Source organism: Haliotis cracherodii, unplaced genomic scaffold (assembly GCF_022045235.1).
Source record: "Haliotis cracherodii isolate W230 unplaced genomic scaffold, xgHalCrac1.p SCAF_6, whole genome shotgun sequence".
In the NCBI taxonomy this organism is placed as follows: domain Eukaryota; kingdom Metazoa; phylum Mollusca; class Gastropoda; order Lepetellida; family Haliotidae; genus Haliotis; species Haliotis cracherodii.
The window spans coordinates 63,098,567-63,114,750 of record NW_027266319.1 but is presented as its reverse complement, the minus strand read 5'-3'; the positions used below and the strand labels follow the sequence as shown (position 1 = coordinate 63,114,750).

Sequence of the window (16,184 nt, the reverse complement as noted above, 5' to 3'; positions counted from 1 at the left end):
GGTAGCCTAGTGGTTAAAGTGTTTGCTCGTCACGCCGAAGACTCAAGGTTCGATTCACCACATGGGTACAATGTGTGCTGACCGTTTCTGGTGTCCCCCGCCGTGATATTGCTGGAATATTGCTAAAAGCGGCGTAAAACAATACTCACTCACTCACTCACACAGAAAAAAGTATTTATTGAAGCAGTGACCATTCAGGTATCCTGTCTCTAACCACAAATAGGTCATACATCATTGTAGTTAGTGACTGAGTATAGTTTCACGCCGCAATGTTCCATCAATATCACGGCGGTGGACGCCAGAAAAGGGTTTCACACATTTTACCCATGTGGGGAATCGAACCCGGACCTTAGGCGTGAACGCTTTGACCACAAGGCTCCCCCACCGCCCCTTGCAGATAGTATGACAACGGTATACCATTCATATTATTCCATCCAAGAATATTGTGGCTTATGGCTGTTCTCCCAAGAAAGCGTTGGCCGTCGCGTCCATATATTGATGACCCGGGAAGATGCCCAAAATGATGCCGGAATCAATAACACATAATTACCACGTTCCTGTAATTGTCATATTCCTCTTTTGCAGCATACCCGACGGTGAGCCCCGGGCCTGGCAAGTACAACGTGAGAAAGGACATCCAAAACAACGACGATCCTGCTTTTTCGATGGGGTCACGACGACCTCATCGCCTCAAAGGTAAAAAACATTAAGTGGCTTACCATGAATGTCTGGTGTTGCGTTTGTACTTTTCTTGCTTTTTGTTATCCCTGAAAAATCTTGAAAAATGTAGTTTTTCTTCAGACTGTTGAAAAGTATGAAAGTGACTGCCACAAAAAAATAGCTTGATGCAAGGTGTTTTTCTTTAAAAAATATTCAGGCGCATAAATAAAAATAATATGATTTTGTAGCCGTAACTGAAAAATGGGCTTCGCGCAATGTGCATGACAAGCGAACGCTTTAACCACAATGTTCCCCCTTACCTCTCTTAATTTCAGAGCTCACCCGTGAAGATTCGGGTTAGAATAGGTCTTCTGCAACCCATGCTTGCCGTGAAAGGCGACTATGCTTTTCATAAGAGACGACTAACGGGATCGGGGGGTCAGGATCGCTGACTTGGTTGATGCATGTCATCGTATCCCAATTGCGTGAATCGATGCTCATGACATCGATCAATGGCTTGTCTGGTCCAGACTCAATTATTTACAGACCACCTTCATATAGCTTGAATATTGCAGAGTGTTGCGTTAAATTACAAACAAACGAACAAACAATTTCAGAGCTAACAAGGGGACGAGTATAGGCTCTGGTTTATGTAAGAGAGACTGAAAGCACATTAGGAGACGCCCACACATTCACACATCATGTCTACACGCTTTTTATGAGTTCGAAGTGCAAAGCATATTTATGATAACCCAAACTGTTCTAATTAAACAACATACCCATTCCGCACTGATCCAAAAGACTAGGGTTCGTAGACAAAGCACACGTGGGAATTCCGGTCCAGAATAGGTCCTCAGAAACATACATGCTTGTTGTAAGGGGCGATAAATGAATCGAGAGTCAGGCGCGGTCTCTTGGTCGTCTTACCCCGTGCTCACAATATCAATCACTGGTTTGTATATTCAAGGTTCATGCTATTGCAGGCAACTGTCATGTACCTAGAATATTGATAAACAAAACAGCGTAGACAAAAGTTATTGTAATAAAACGCTGCATATTCCCCTGGTTCTAAATTATCTCGGGGGCACGGATGGCCCAGTCGTCTAAGGCGCCGTGATTCGCTGTGCAGAGTTGCGTCTCTGTGTACACCAGAAACCTATGATTGCGGGTTCGAATCCCGGTTCGTCCCGATTATGTTAATAGGTTTGTCAGCACCATACCCGCGCTCGTGGGTTTCACCGAAGTGGTAAACATCTGAGACCTGCATCACCTCGAGCCTTCCTCCCACATTAAGCTGACACGCCGCGATATAACTGGAATACTGTTAAAAGCGGTGTTAAACCCAACTCACTCACTCACTCACTCTAAATAATCTCAAACTGTTTAACGTCTACGCATCCAAATAAAATTACGTCAACGACAGACCCGAACTCGGTACTGACGCATTAGTCTACGGTTCTCTTACGCAGAAAAGAGCCAGCGCGACATAAACCTGCACTTATTGCCCCGAAGCCCTAAACGAATTCAACCTGTTTTATGTCTAAGTATCCAAATTTACCAACATGATGAGGTCACAAACTCTGGAGAAACACCACGTGACGGCCCTCCCTTAGACTTTCGACATAACTGGGTCGGCCTGCTCAAAGTTTCTAGCGTTCCCAGCGCCGTTAACACAGTTGGGGCGGAACTGCCCAGCTCGCCTCACCCAGTGAACTAACGGATCCATTGATTACCCCTGCCCCAGTTGTCTCCCACAATCATAGTATCAATGTATTGAAAGCATGTTCGTCATATAACGCTGTCAGTCTTCATTACCGTCCACCCACGTGGATTCAGGAGCGCCTGGGTCGGGGTCATATTAATAATATACCTAATGACCCCGTGTTGCGCTATTGATGTTTTAGTGTGTGCTTGTTTTGATAAGAAGTTGTACACTGTAAGTGTATAGTTTGATAAATAGTTCAATAAGTCAACCAGGCGCGGGTAGATAAGGTGATATGGAATACGATGATGCATAAACTTCATTATCGCTGTTTGATAGGCGGAGTATAGGTAGGATGCAAATGAGAGCTCGTCCAAGTGACGAATAGTCCTCCAGGACCAACTCTCACCACTCAAGTTGGTTATATATGGTCCGGCCGGACTCACAGATATCGATCTTATTTTTAAAACCTACTATACAGGTTATCATACGAACAGGACATACGGGTTATCATACGCACATGACATAAGGGTTATCACACGGTGCTTGACATGCGAGTTATCACACGTACATGACATGCGGGTTATCAGACGTACATGACATGCGGGTTATCAGACGTACATGACATGCGGGTTATCATACGGTGCATGATATACGGGTTACCATACGGTGCTTGACATGTGGGTAATCATACGATGTATATCATACGGGGTTATCATACGGTGCTTGACATGTGGGTTATCATACAGTGCTTGACATGTGGGTTATCATACGGTGCTTGTCATGCGGGTAATACGTACATGAAATGCGGTTATCCGGTGCATGATAGACGGCTTATCATACGTACATCACATAAGGGGTTATCACACCGTGTTTTTTTTATATGGTTTTTTTTACAGTGCATACAATACGGGTTCTCATACGGTGCATGACATACGGATTATCATACGCAGCATGGCATACGGGTTATCATACGTACAAGACATTCGGGTTATCATACGTACATGATATTCGGGTTATCATACGTACAAAACATTCGGGTTATCACACGTTCATGCCATTCGGGTTATCATACGGTGCATGACAGACGGGTTATCATACGGTGCATGGCAGACGGGTTATCATACGGTGCATGACAGACGGGTTATCATACGGTGCATGGCATACGGGTTATTATACGTACCTGACATTCGGGTTATCATACGTACATGACATTCGGGTTATCTTACGTACATGGCATTCGGGTTATCATACGTAGATTACATTCGGGTTATCATACATACATGACATTCGGATTATCATATGTACATGACAGACGGGTTATTATACATACATGACATTTGGGTTATCACATGTAGAAGTCATTCGGGTTATCACACGTACATGACATTCGGGTTATCACACGCACATGTACATGACATTCGGGTTATCATACGGTGCATGACATACGGGGTTATCACACGTTGCATGACATACAGGGTTATCCCACGTTGCATGACATACGGGTTATCATACGTCCACGATTAAGAGCACGATAAAAAAATACCAATTATTATTTCCTTTGAATGTGATACCATCACACCAAAAATTTAAAATCAAAAGATAATAGACGGTTATTACCAATGTTGTGTTGACATTTTCTTCACAATATCTACCAGGGCCTCATTACGTCAATAACAGGAATTGTTGACATCGTCCATTGTACTGCATGACTTCTCTTGTTGCTATGGGAACCATCTTTATAGGGCATCGGACATGTGGTTTAAGTAAAGTCTGTACTTTTCCTCCATCTTTACTAGACCTTGATGTATTTGTGGGGTATAATCGGCGCTCTGATCGATCATCGCGTCAATAAAACACACATAAACCATAATTGAGTGTTTCGTAAGCAGGTATGTTAAAAATAATTTGGGTGTGCTGAATTATACCTTTGTTTGATAACTGATTCAGATCAGTTGTGAGCGAGAGGTAAAAGAGACATTTCCATGTTCAGTACTGAAGAATTCTTTAGATGTATACTTGAAGATACCAAACACAGGGAAATTGACACCTTTAAAGTGGATATAATTCTGGAATGATTCTTAGATCAAAATTATTGATTATCCAGAGTTGCTAAAGTACAAGAACTCCGCCTGATCACGCTTGAGAATTCTCAGCCATTTTCGCAGTCGGTTGAAACAAAAAGCGGAACATTAAAACAAAAACGAAAAGAGATTCTATCCAACAATCAATTCTTGCATGGTACCAGTATCCGTGATCGATATTTTATATCAATGTATCGATTGACGTTAAATATGTCACTATCTAAAAGCTTTTGTGCTATGTTAAATGAATCATATAGCGTAAGCGTCTGTTCGATGAGAATAAATATTACGAATATGAACCAATGCATTATTGTAGAGTTGCACCCACTTAACGCCAATCAAATTGTCAATGCATTACATTTGCTCTGTGTCAATATTATCATCATCATATTCCCTCAGATCGCTGCACAGTTTGAAAGATGACATTAAGCTCAAGACAGTTTATCATCAACCATTCTGCGGTCTAGACCGGAAACGCAAGCGGAGCATGACGTCATTTTCATCCGCGCACTCAAAAAGATGTCAATAATAATTATATCTCTGAAAATACAACATGAAAGCGCCCAGTAGGCCGATATAGCTGCCAGCGCGTCGGATGATGTTAAATTAATAATGCGACGTTTTCTCTCATTTGTACTTCCGCTTGTCAAATATTTGCTTATGTTTATTCAACCTTTCCAGTAATTGTTTTGTGCAATCAGTTATACGGAGGATATGAGGAAATAACAATGTGAAAGCTCTGACTAAATTATACCATCAATCCTAAACAATCAGCACGTTCATATTTCTCATTGCTAATGTGTCAACTCTTGTATTTAATGGTAATGGACGCTTACGACTTGCCCCTACAATGCACACACAACTATATCAACTCCGTTCCAGTTGTTTAGTTAATGGCACCATTTCGATTTGTCGTTGATATATCTAACAAACTCATGCTGACCCAGTGCAGTCCTTAATAATAATGATTAATAATTAATAATATATAACTTTTTATTTATTTTCAGTTTTTAATTGAATGTGGTTGATGTGAAACGGGATTTAACGTTGTGTTCAAGATCTTGCACTTATGTGCGTACAGCAGTAGATACACTTATATTCAAAATATACTTTCCCCGATCGCGTCATGTTTGACACATTAGGACACGTTAAGCTCCACAAACGTCGAAATTGTCGCGCCTAATGCGGGATAGCTGGGGTGTTTATTTTGAACTATAGCTATAAGTGTACCTGTCATGCATCTGTAACTTGCTGCAATGAATTGTGTTTGTTTTAATATATATATATGCTATTTTGCCACGGATAGAGGCGGCTGTCATACAAAAGATCGCTCGAACGAACTCGAAGTCTCCGGAAACTACAGTACATTCCAATAGTTCGGTACAAGCGGAGTTCCCATATTAGACCATAGCCCCAATAGTAATGGTCTCCCAGACCCAAGAGAATACATTAAAAGTGAATCCAGCTCATACCTAGATTGCCCCAGCTCTCAGAAATTAAGCATTGTTGTCAATTAAGCATTTAGATTTCACTTTTTAGTTTGTAGATAGATATTATAAAATAGGCGAGGTGAGGTGAAATGGGGTTTACGTCGCGTCCAAGATTATTGCACTTCTATAGCGACGTGCATGCACGTGTTTATGTTTTTGTGTGTGTGTGTGTTTGTGTGTGTGTGTGTGTGTGTGTGTGTGTGTGTGTGTGTGTGTGTGTGTGTGTGTGTGTGGCTGCTTGTACTAGTCCGGACTGACACCGATTTATAGTGCTAGCCTACTGAGATACCATGCCGCAGTTTAACATGAATATCCCACTCAGACACAGTATACTGACTCCGAGCCGACCAGTCCTTGTTTTAGCCCCTTAATGCCGAGCGCCAAGCAGGGTAACATTAAGTACCATCTTTTAATGTCTTTTGGTATGACGGGGGCGGGCATTGAACCCCGGACCTTCCGCTCTCCGGGCGGACGCTCTACCACTAGACCACGGAGGCGGTCTATTATTAAGTACGTATACTCAGTCTATGACGAAAGGAACTCTGTGGGTACCAGACATTGTCTTTTTGTGTATGACCATAAAATAACAACAGATTGGACTTCAGACAGAAACGGTAAAAAAGTAGGTCTATTACGTCTTCAGGCACTGCCACGAACATGGTGTAATGAAGACTTTTCAATAACTTCCGTAATCTCAGCGTCTTGGAAACGTCAAGAATTAGCCAAATCTGTCAGCAATCTCCAGTAATGGGCACAGTAATATGTGCGGTGGGTTTTAATGTACACATTATCTTCCTCATGTTCCGGGCCCATCTTCCAATCGTTATAACTTGTGCTCGTGCATGAATAATAAGTCAAGGGTTACATGTGTGTTGCTCACGACAACGTGGGGAACAACATCCTCTGAGGAACGCCGGCTTCGCAACATCAGCTACACGCTTTACCAATTACCTTCATCGGAAACTTCATTGTCGAGAACTGTCGGAACCTAAGTTTCGCCTAATGCGGAGATGTGTTTTGAATATGCTCGGTCGGGGCTGGTTAACCGTTGATCGATTTTCATACAGAGAATATCTATCTGGAAACACATTTCTTGTTCTTCAATAAGCGTAGCATCGAAAAATGATGAAGTTAAACAGACTCCAATGGGGCTGGTTCTTTAAAATGTTAGGCCCCAAAGAAGCATTACTTGTAACGAAGTTGTGGTAAATGTCAACCGCTTGTTAAGTATCGAGCAGAATGTACACATTATAGCTTTTTGAGAGCACGAAGGTGTTAATAAAAGACTGCCATATAAAAGATAATTGAGGAACATGGTAAATATTTACCGTTATGTATTGGTAGTGAACAGGGGCGATAACTGCAGCTCATAACTGGGCAATAGTCTAGGTAAATGTCATGGCAACCTGTAAATAACCCGCGGCTTTGCGAGTAAAACCTGTTATAGTATGTGTTAGAGAGTGAGTGAGTGAGTTTTGGGTTTAACGTCGCTTTTAACAGTATTCCAGTTAATCACGGCATGCCAGCTTCTTGTGGGAGGAAAGCCCGAAGTGATGCAGGTCTCAGACATTTACCACTTTGATGAAACCCTCGAGCAAACCTAGAATCATAATCGGGGCGAACTCACAATCATGGGATGATAGGTTTTGGGCGTACCCAAGGGGAACAACTCTGCAAAGCGATTCCCCACATAGGTACACTTCGTGAAGCCCATTTCTGGTGTCCCTCGCCGTTATACTCCTGGGATATTGCTAATAGCGGCGTAAAACCATACTCACTCACATTTGTATCAGTAACCATTCCAGTTATATCACGGCGTGTCAGCTTAATGTGGGAGAAAAGCCCGAAGCGATGCAGGTCTCAGACGTTTACCACTTCGGTGAAACCTACGAGCACGGGTATGGTGCTGACAAACCTAGAAACATAATCGGGGCGAACCGGGATTGGAACCCACAATCATAGGTTTCTGGTATGCCCAAGGGACGCAACTCTGCACAGCGAATCACGGCGCCTTAGACGACTGGGCCTTCCGTGCCGCCACCCGTGCCCCCCCCCCCCCCCCCCCCCCCCCCCCCCCCACCCCGTCCCCTCATACATAGTAACGGAAAGCCTATGTAACAAGAATCAAAAGCGTGTTATCTCAATCATGCCTGACTTTCTAACATGTAGTTGACGTGAAACATGCCATCAGAGACACTGATGCTCATATCCTGCCGATGACAACTCCTTTGAAGACCATTTCCCCAGAAGGTCATCTCAGTTTCTTTAGCCTTGTCACAACAAACGGTCGTGTATGCTGTAACCAACACGCCCTTCGCAATTCTTTCATCCTGTATTGAATAATCAACACACCGTTGTTCGTAATTGACATTAACATGAAATAGGGCAGTTGTTCGTTGCATTTGGAGTAGGAGTGCAATTGATTACTATACATAAAGTGCTTTGTTCCATGTCTGTTGGTTGGTTGGTTTGTTGTTTAACGCCGCACTCAGCAATATTCCAACTATATGACGGCGGTCTGTAAAATAATCGAGTCTCGACCAGACAATCCAGTGATTAATATCATGAGCATCGATCCACGCAATTGGGATCGATGACATGCATCAACCAAGTCAGCCAGCTTGACCACCCGATCCCGTTAGTCGCCTTTTACGACAAGCATAGCCCCCTTTTACGGCAAGCATGGGTTGCTGAAGACCTATTCTACCCCGGAGTCTTCACGGGTCTCCATGTCTGTAATACCCAAATGATCGAGTTACCGAACGGCAGTGCAACTTGGAAAGATAGACGTGAGGACACCTCTCACGTCAAAGTGAGTGAGTGAGTGGTTGGGTTTAACGCTGCTGTTAACAGTATTCCAGTTATATCACGGCGTGTCAGCTAATGTGGGAGGAAAGCCCGAAGTGATGCAGGTCGTTTACCACTTCGGTGAAACCCACGAGCACGAGTGTGGTGCTGACAAACCAAGAAACATAATTGGGGGGAACCAGGATTACAATCCTTCGCGTGCCTAAGGGACACAACTCCGCATCGCGAATTGCACGAAGACTGGGACACCCGTGTCCCATTCACTCGAAAGAATCACACTCATCTAGGCCCTTGGATACCATCAACGTTACAACATAACAGACCCCCTCCCCCTACTACAGTAGACCGCCTCCGTGGTCTAGAGGTAGAGCGTCCACCCGGAGAGCGGAAGGTCCGGGGTTCGATCCCCGGCCGCGTCATACCAAAAGACGTTAAAAGATGGTACTTGTTGTTATCCTGTCTGGCGCGCGGCATTAAGGGGCTAAAACAAGGACTGGTCGTCTCGGAGTCAGTATACTGTGTCTGAGTGGGGTATTCATGTTAAACTGCGGCATGGTATCTCAGTGGGCTAGCACTATAAATCGGCATCTGTCGGGACTAGTACAAGCAGCCACACAAACACACACACACACGTGCATGCACGTTGCTATATAAGTGCAATAATCTTGGACGCGACGTTAAACCCCATTCCACCACCACCACCCTACTACAGTATAATAAACAGTCACGTTTTGATCGGACTTGGAGCAGGTAAACCATTGGTTGAGCATCGATTCACGCAAGTGGATCAGAATGAATGTTGTTTAACGCCGCAGTTATCAATACTACAGCTTTACCACGACGGTAGATAATCGAGACAAGCTCCTAATCGGCTCCCTCTGGTGAATCTCCACCGCAATACATAATGGATACCAACCCATCCAACCACCGTCCACCCACCTACCCATACATCCATCCATCCATCCAGCAACCCACCCATACATCCATCCACCCATCCATCTATCCGTCCACCCACCAATCCACCCGCCACAATCCATCCATCCACCACCAATCCATCTACCTACCCACCCATCCATCCACCCATCCACCCACCCACCCACATCTCACTTCGCCGTACGTTCTGATAAGGGAAAAAATCCTGGACAGCGTCTGTCCGCTACATCAATATCACGTGATGCTGCACGGGCTTGTTGGACGCGATGGTGAGATAACGATGTGTAATGTGATGTAACATGTTTTGTCTGTTGCCGCTCGAGCAAAACGAAAACATTCTGGAGATATCGATCTGACCACCTGTTGTTGTATTTGTTATGGAACATGTTTTATGAGGTAACAGTTATTGCTCAGAAATAATCCTTCTTCTCACATGCATCCGTCCATTACCCTCCATCACACAACAATCCCCGTGAAGATCCGGGGTAGAATAGGTCTTCAGCAACCCATGCTTGCCGTAAAAGGTGACTATGCTTGTCGTAAGAGACTAACGGGATCGGGTGGTCAGGCTCGCTGACTTGGTTGATGCATGTCATCGTATCTCAATTGCGTGGATCGATGCTCATGGTGTCAATCACTGAATTGTCTGGCCCATACTCGATTATATACAGACCGCCGTCTTATAGATGGAATACTGCTGAGTGCGGCGTTAAACAACAAAAAAACAAACATCACACAACATCGATTCATTGTCTATCGTCCAGCCTCCTTCACATAACGGGGCGGTGGGGTAGCCTAGTGGTCAAAGCGTTCGCTCATGGTGCCGAAGACCCAGGTTCGAATCCCGATATGGGTACAATGTGTAAAGCCCATTTCTGGTGTCCCCCGCCGTGATATTGCTCAAATATTGCTAAAAGCGGCGTAAAACCACACTCACTCACCATCTATCCATTCATCCATTACCCATCCTTCCACTACCCATCCATCCACTCACTCTCCATCACGACACCATAATCCCGTGAAACGGGTTAAAATAGGTTTCAGTACCGTAAAATGATTGTCCCCCCTCTTCACTGAGTAAAACGCTTTGATTCAGCCATTTTGACAGCTTCAGACAACGAACCGAGTTACTTCCCTTTACCGAATGCATTCAGATAAACATCGCTTCATTTCAGCTCAACGAAACGTATACAGATAAGCACATTATCTAAGGTGTGTTCCGATTGATTTCTCAGCGGGCTACATGAAATATATATGACCACTCCTTAATCAATCAGAAGCTAGTATTTTAATGTAAGGTGAGATAACATGTATTGTGTCAGAAAATCGTTTTAAACCTGCATAATGAACCTTGAAGATGGTTTATAAGTCGCGTTCAAGATTAATGAACGTAAATAGCGACACGTGCGTGCATGTCCAAACTGATAGCGGTTTTGTTGTGCCATACCATTCTGAATTAGTGAGTGTGGTTTTACGCCGCTTTTAGCAATATTCCAGCAATATCACGGCGGGGGACATCAGAAATGGGCTTCACACACTGTACCCATGTCGGGATTGAAACCCGGGTCTTGGGCGTGACGAGCGAACGCTTTAACCACTAGGCTACCCGACCACCCGCCATACCGACCAGTCTTATATCCCCTTAGTTCCGAGCGCCAGGCAGGATAACAACAAGTACCATTTTTCACGTCTTTTTGTAAAACGCGGCCAGGAGATCGAATCACCACCAGCCTTCTGCTCTAAGGGCAGACGCTGTGCCCACTCGACCACGGAGCCGGTCGCTAATCAAGTTACACTTGTTTTCAAGAAAGTACCATAACCTGATCATGTTTCTGTATGAGATGTGTTTGATGACGACATTATTTAATCACGATGGCATAATCTTAGGTTATGATTTTTTTTTTGGTTGATCGAGACTACCCCAGAAAAAACAGTGATTGATATAATGAGCAACGACCCAGGCCGCTATATATATTCCAGCTCTATGACTGAGGCGGTCCATGTACAGTAAACTACGTTTAAGACGAACACGCTTATAACGAACTGAGGAATATAACGAATTGGGTTTTTTTATGTCCCGGCCATTTGCTGTATATGTGCTGAAAATATGCTTATAACGAATTTCGGCTATAACGAACTAAAATTAGCAGCCCTTTTGAGTTCGTTATAACCGTAGTATACTGTATATGCCACAGACATAATGAATGTGATCTGTATAATAAAATGACTTTTGTTTATTTGTGATGTCAAAACATGATGTTTGGCTGTCTGCGCTTCTTCACACCGCCAGATGGCGGTGTAGCGATTGTTGCGATCAGCCGGCCACAGCTGGTTGCTCAGTGTTGCCGTGTCAACAGGTCACTCTACGCTGGGAAGACAGTTAAACATTAATCAGGCTAGAAAACAGATCACGTGATATTCTAGGTAATTGGTTACCCATATTCCAGCCAATGAACAAACGCTTCTCATAAGCCTTCGGAGTTTGAAAAATAATCTTAAATCTTTCGACTGGTTTTGAATTACTATTCCTGAAATATGTTATTAATTGCATTTAGTTTGATATTATTCGTCTAAGCAATAAAACTTATCTTTTTTGCATGTGTTTAAATCACCATGCAATAATTTATAGATTTGAATGGACAAGAAGGGTAGGCTAGTTGTTTAAGGCGCCGCGATCTGCTGCGCAGTTACGTCCCTTAGACGTGCCAGAACCCTATGACCATGGGTTCGAATGCCAGATTCGCCATTATCATGTTCCTAGGTTTGTCAGTACCATACCCATGCTTGAGGATTTCACCAAAGTGGTAAATGTCAATGACTAGCATCCTGCAGCTGACACGCTGTGATATAACTGGAATACCTTACAAAGCGCAGTTAAATCAAACTCACCCACTACAACATGTGCTGTTTTCGAGGTACAGGGAACCGGACTTAGTCGGAATCTCCTCCGGGACGAATATCTGTCAGTATGGGTACATTATGCAAAATGCCCATGATTCGATTATCCGGAGATGTGTTAATCTGTATATTTACACCGTGAAGGGTACTGTCTGGATTAACGGGTTTCGTTGTTAATCAGATCATACATGTTTATGGGCACTGAAAGGTTAATTGCGAGTGTAATATGTTCTGATTATTTTTATTTTCATTTTTTGCACCCTTAAGTAATCGCACGGGTGAGTAAGGTTTTGAAATGTTCCAAGCTGCACTGAAGCCATATAACGTCAAGAAATCAGAGTGAGTGAGTTGGGTTTAACGCCGCTTTTAACAGTATTCCAGTATCACGGCGTGCCAGCTTACGTAAAGCCTGAAGTGATGCAGGTCTCAGACGTTTATCACATCGGTGAAGCCCACGAGCACGGGTATGGTGCTGACAAACCTAGAAACATAATCGGGGCGAACCGGGATTCGAACCGGGATTCGAACCCGCATTTACAGGTTTCTGGCGTGCCCAAGGGACGCAACTCTGCACAGCGAATCGCTGCGGCTCAGACGACTGGGCCAGCCGTGCCGCATCAAGAAATCTGAAGTAGACTTGTAGCCTGTGAGATTTGAACCCGACTTTAAGGCGCGACGAGCGAACTGAGTAACATTTCGTCTACCCAGCAGAAGGTCGTTTAACAGTGTTTGTTAGCTGTAGACCGGTGGGATTAGGGACTTTGGTCTGTTGTTGTTGTTGTTGTTGGTCTGTTGTTGTTGTTGTTTTAAAACTTGCTTATCAAAATCAATCTGAACATCACCCCGGTGATGGATAGATTGTATGTCTGTCTGTTTGTCGTTTAACGACGCACATATTTCAGCTATAAGACGGCAATCTGTAAATAATCGAGTCTGAACCAGACAATTCAGTGATTGACATCATGAGCATCGTGACACGCAATTGGGAGACGGTGACATGCATCAACCAAGTCCGCGAGCCTGACCACCCGATCCCGTTAGTCGCCTCTTACGACAAGCATAGTCGCCTTTTACGGCAAGCATGGGTTGCTGAAGACCTATTCTACCCCGGATCTTCATCGATCGGGGATGGATAGGACACTACTACTTAATTATTCGTAATCAAAATACCACTTCTAGACTTGATTGCCCCAAGCCCGTCACATATCATATTTAGTTTCACTTAAGCTATTTATTAATGCATACATGACTTTAAGCCTGGACTTTTAGACATGTAGATATTTGAAACACAAAACCGTTTCATAGCTACGATGAGTTAGACACACCTTCAACAGCCTTCCTGTCACAGGTAATAAGTATCTTCTTACAAAAGCGTATAATTTTTGTAATCGACTTTGACGGTGTTTTTATAATCATGTTCATCATAATAAATTGCCAAAGCTTCATAAACCGTGTCAATAAACGTTTTATGAAAAAGGAACGTAAATTGAATGTCTCAATACAAAGACAAAAATTGGGACTGAACTCTTGCCAGCAACATGATAGTGATAATCATGTCATAATCATGAACAATCTATGTTTTACAAGGTAAAACAAGTTGCTCGGAATGTGCTTAAGAAAGCATCAAACAGTTTGATCATTATTCTATTGCCATTTAGTTCCCTTATAAATAACAAGGTGATGATGGCTTATGATACTTTCATCGGTTAATGGAGCGTACGTCATAAGATGCGCATCGTGACTTAATGACCTGCATGCTTCTCTAATTAGAGTGATAAAAAGCATCGGTGATAACACATACTGATGAAGAGGAGCGTGGCTGTTTATGTTTATGTTAACAAACTACCGTCGTAATTAAGGCCCACAGATTAAACACGATCCCATGGCGCATCCAGGGCTGTTGTGTACGACAGGGAGCGGCGCTCCTGTTTCGCATCAACCACACGTTACCATTTTCAGTTCCAGTTTCACTTTTTACGGCAATCGTGCTTGTTCTTTCCAGGACGATGATTGTGTTCACGGCATAACGTATGCCTCTCCTGCTTCGAGTCCACGTCTTTGATATTTTTGTGGTCTTTTACAACCGTTGGAATTGACTTAAATTGTTTCCGCCGTCGGAACAGATTTAATTTTCTATCTTTAGTGGTGATTACAACAGCGAGGGGGTTGATGCGGAACACATGAGTGGGGTCGTGTCTTCATCCAAGTGGTTACATGGATGTTGAGTGGCGCTTAAGAACGTAATGCACCGAACGCTTATCATGTCAATTTCTTTCAAAGGGGAGTGTTTGTTTTTAATCACTAATTCTGCCGACCATCCGTGTATTCTGTATTCTTGGGATAAAGTTATTATTTTCATATTGCAAAATTCCACGCGTATCCGGTTAAAGTTTGTTAAATAAAATCAAAAGTTAACATTGAGGGTTTAGAACATTATATTCTACCAGTAGATGGAAACTGACCGATTCTTGTTTTTTATTTATCTGGAAATGACTACTTTTGTGGTCTTATTCGATAAAGTTTTAGTGATGAATTTTCAACAAACCATACAGGAGTAAGCTTTTGTGTGCTCACTTATATATCACGTTTGTCAATACAGTAAACTACGTTTATAACGAACACGCTTATAACGAACTTCGGTTATAACGAACTAAAATTAGTGGTCCCTTTGAGTTCGTTATAACCGTAGTTAACTGTACAATATGTTTCAAGTATCGGGGAAGTGAAGCTGTACAAAGCTCATATGTTGAATTACTCTTTAAAATAAAATACACATTTTTATTTTTTTAAACTTTGAGTAATACTTCCTAAGAATCAATGAAAACTGGCAGTATTAAACTTCTTAAATACTTATATACATACACCAAGACCGGTCGGCTAACGGTTTGGTACTTCGGTACAGCATTTCATTCAAACATCACAGTGTCTCTCGTCACATTTTCAAATGAGGCCTAACTCATTCTAAACTACCATCGGGTACATTACAAAACAAATCTATTACATGCGTAGATACATCGATGAAGTTCCTAACTTACCTTCACTTTGTTACAGGTGGTGGACCAGCTCCAAATCAGTACAGCGTCGAGAAATTCCCGAAACCTGGCACCGAGCGAGCACCTGCGTTCACTATGGGTCGGAGATTTGGGTCCCCTGACAGTAAGAGATTATCCTCTCAGTAACTATATGCTCTGGCAGCACACCTGAAGCTCCGCGCCCTACACATCCAGAGTCATCGATCTCTCTAAATTCACTGGCTGGTTTATCCATCGACAAAATCAACACGCTGTTAATTCTCGGTAAAGGATGGCAGATGGTAGAACCAATTAGGCTTGCGTTGCTTTTCAGCCACTCTGTCCTGTAGCTCTGGCCAATCAAAGCTGTCCATGCAAATTGACCGGAATTGCGAGAAGCGGGTAATTTCGTAATAGTGGTCATTATCAGAATAGTGAGTGGTTTGCTTTCGGAGAATATGGACACTGATAACGGGGATGGGGAAGAGAGGAGGGTGCTTCCCTGGTGCATCTTCGGGTTATCAGGGCTCAAAAGTGATATTGTCAGAAGTGACACGAAGTAGCTGACAATGTGATAAACGGGTGATGATTTGGGGTA

At 43.2% G+C, this 16,184-nt stretch overlaps 2 protein-coding genes across 3 annotated transcripts in view; one reads left to right on the top strand and one right to left on the bottom strand.

The window, feature by feature from the left end:
* The window catches only part of LOC139444756 (orexin receptor type 2-like), a 149,320-nt gene extending 133,516 nt beyond the window's left edge, over positions 1–15,804 (bottom strand). For both annotated transcript variants that reach the window (XM_071225696.1, XM_071225698.1), the window contains exon 1: positions 15,611–15,804. The gene's annotated coding sequence lies outside the window, so the exon portion shown is untranslated. The remainder of the gene's footprint in view (positions 1–15,610) is intronic.
* Positions 1–16,184, top strand: part of LOC139446577 (uncharacterized) — a 69,792-nt gene that overhangs the window by 35,196 nt on the left and 18,412 nt on the right. The window contains exons 11-12 of the mRNA XM_071227870.1: positions 586–696; positions 15,627–15,731. Of these exons, the coding sequence (XP_071083971.1) occupies positions 586–696; positions 15,627–15,731 (216 nt within the window). The remainder of the gene's footprint in view (positions 1–585; positions 697–15,626; positions 15,732–16,184) is intronic.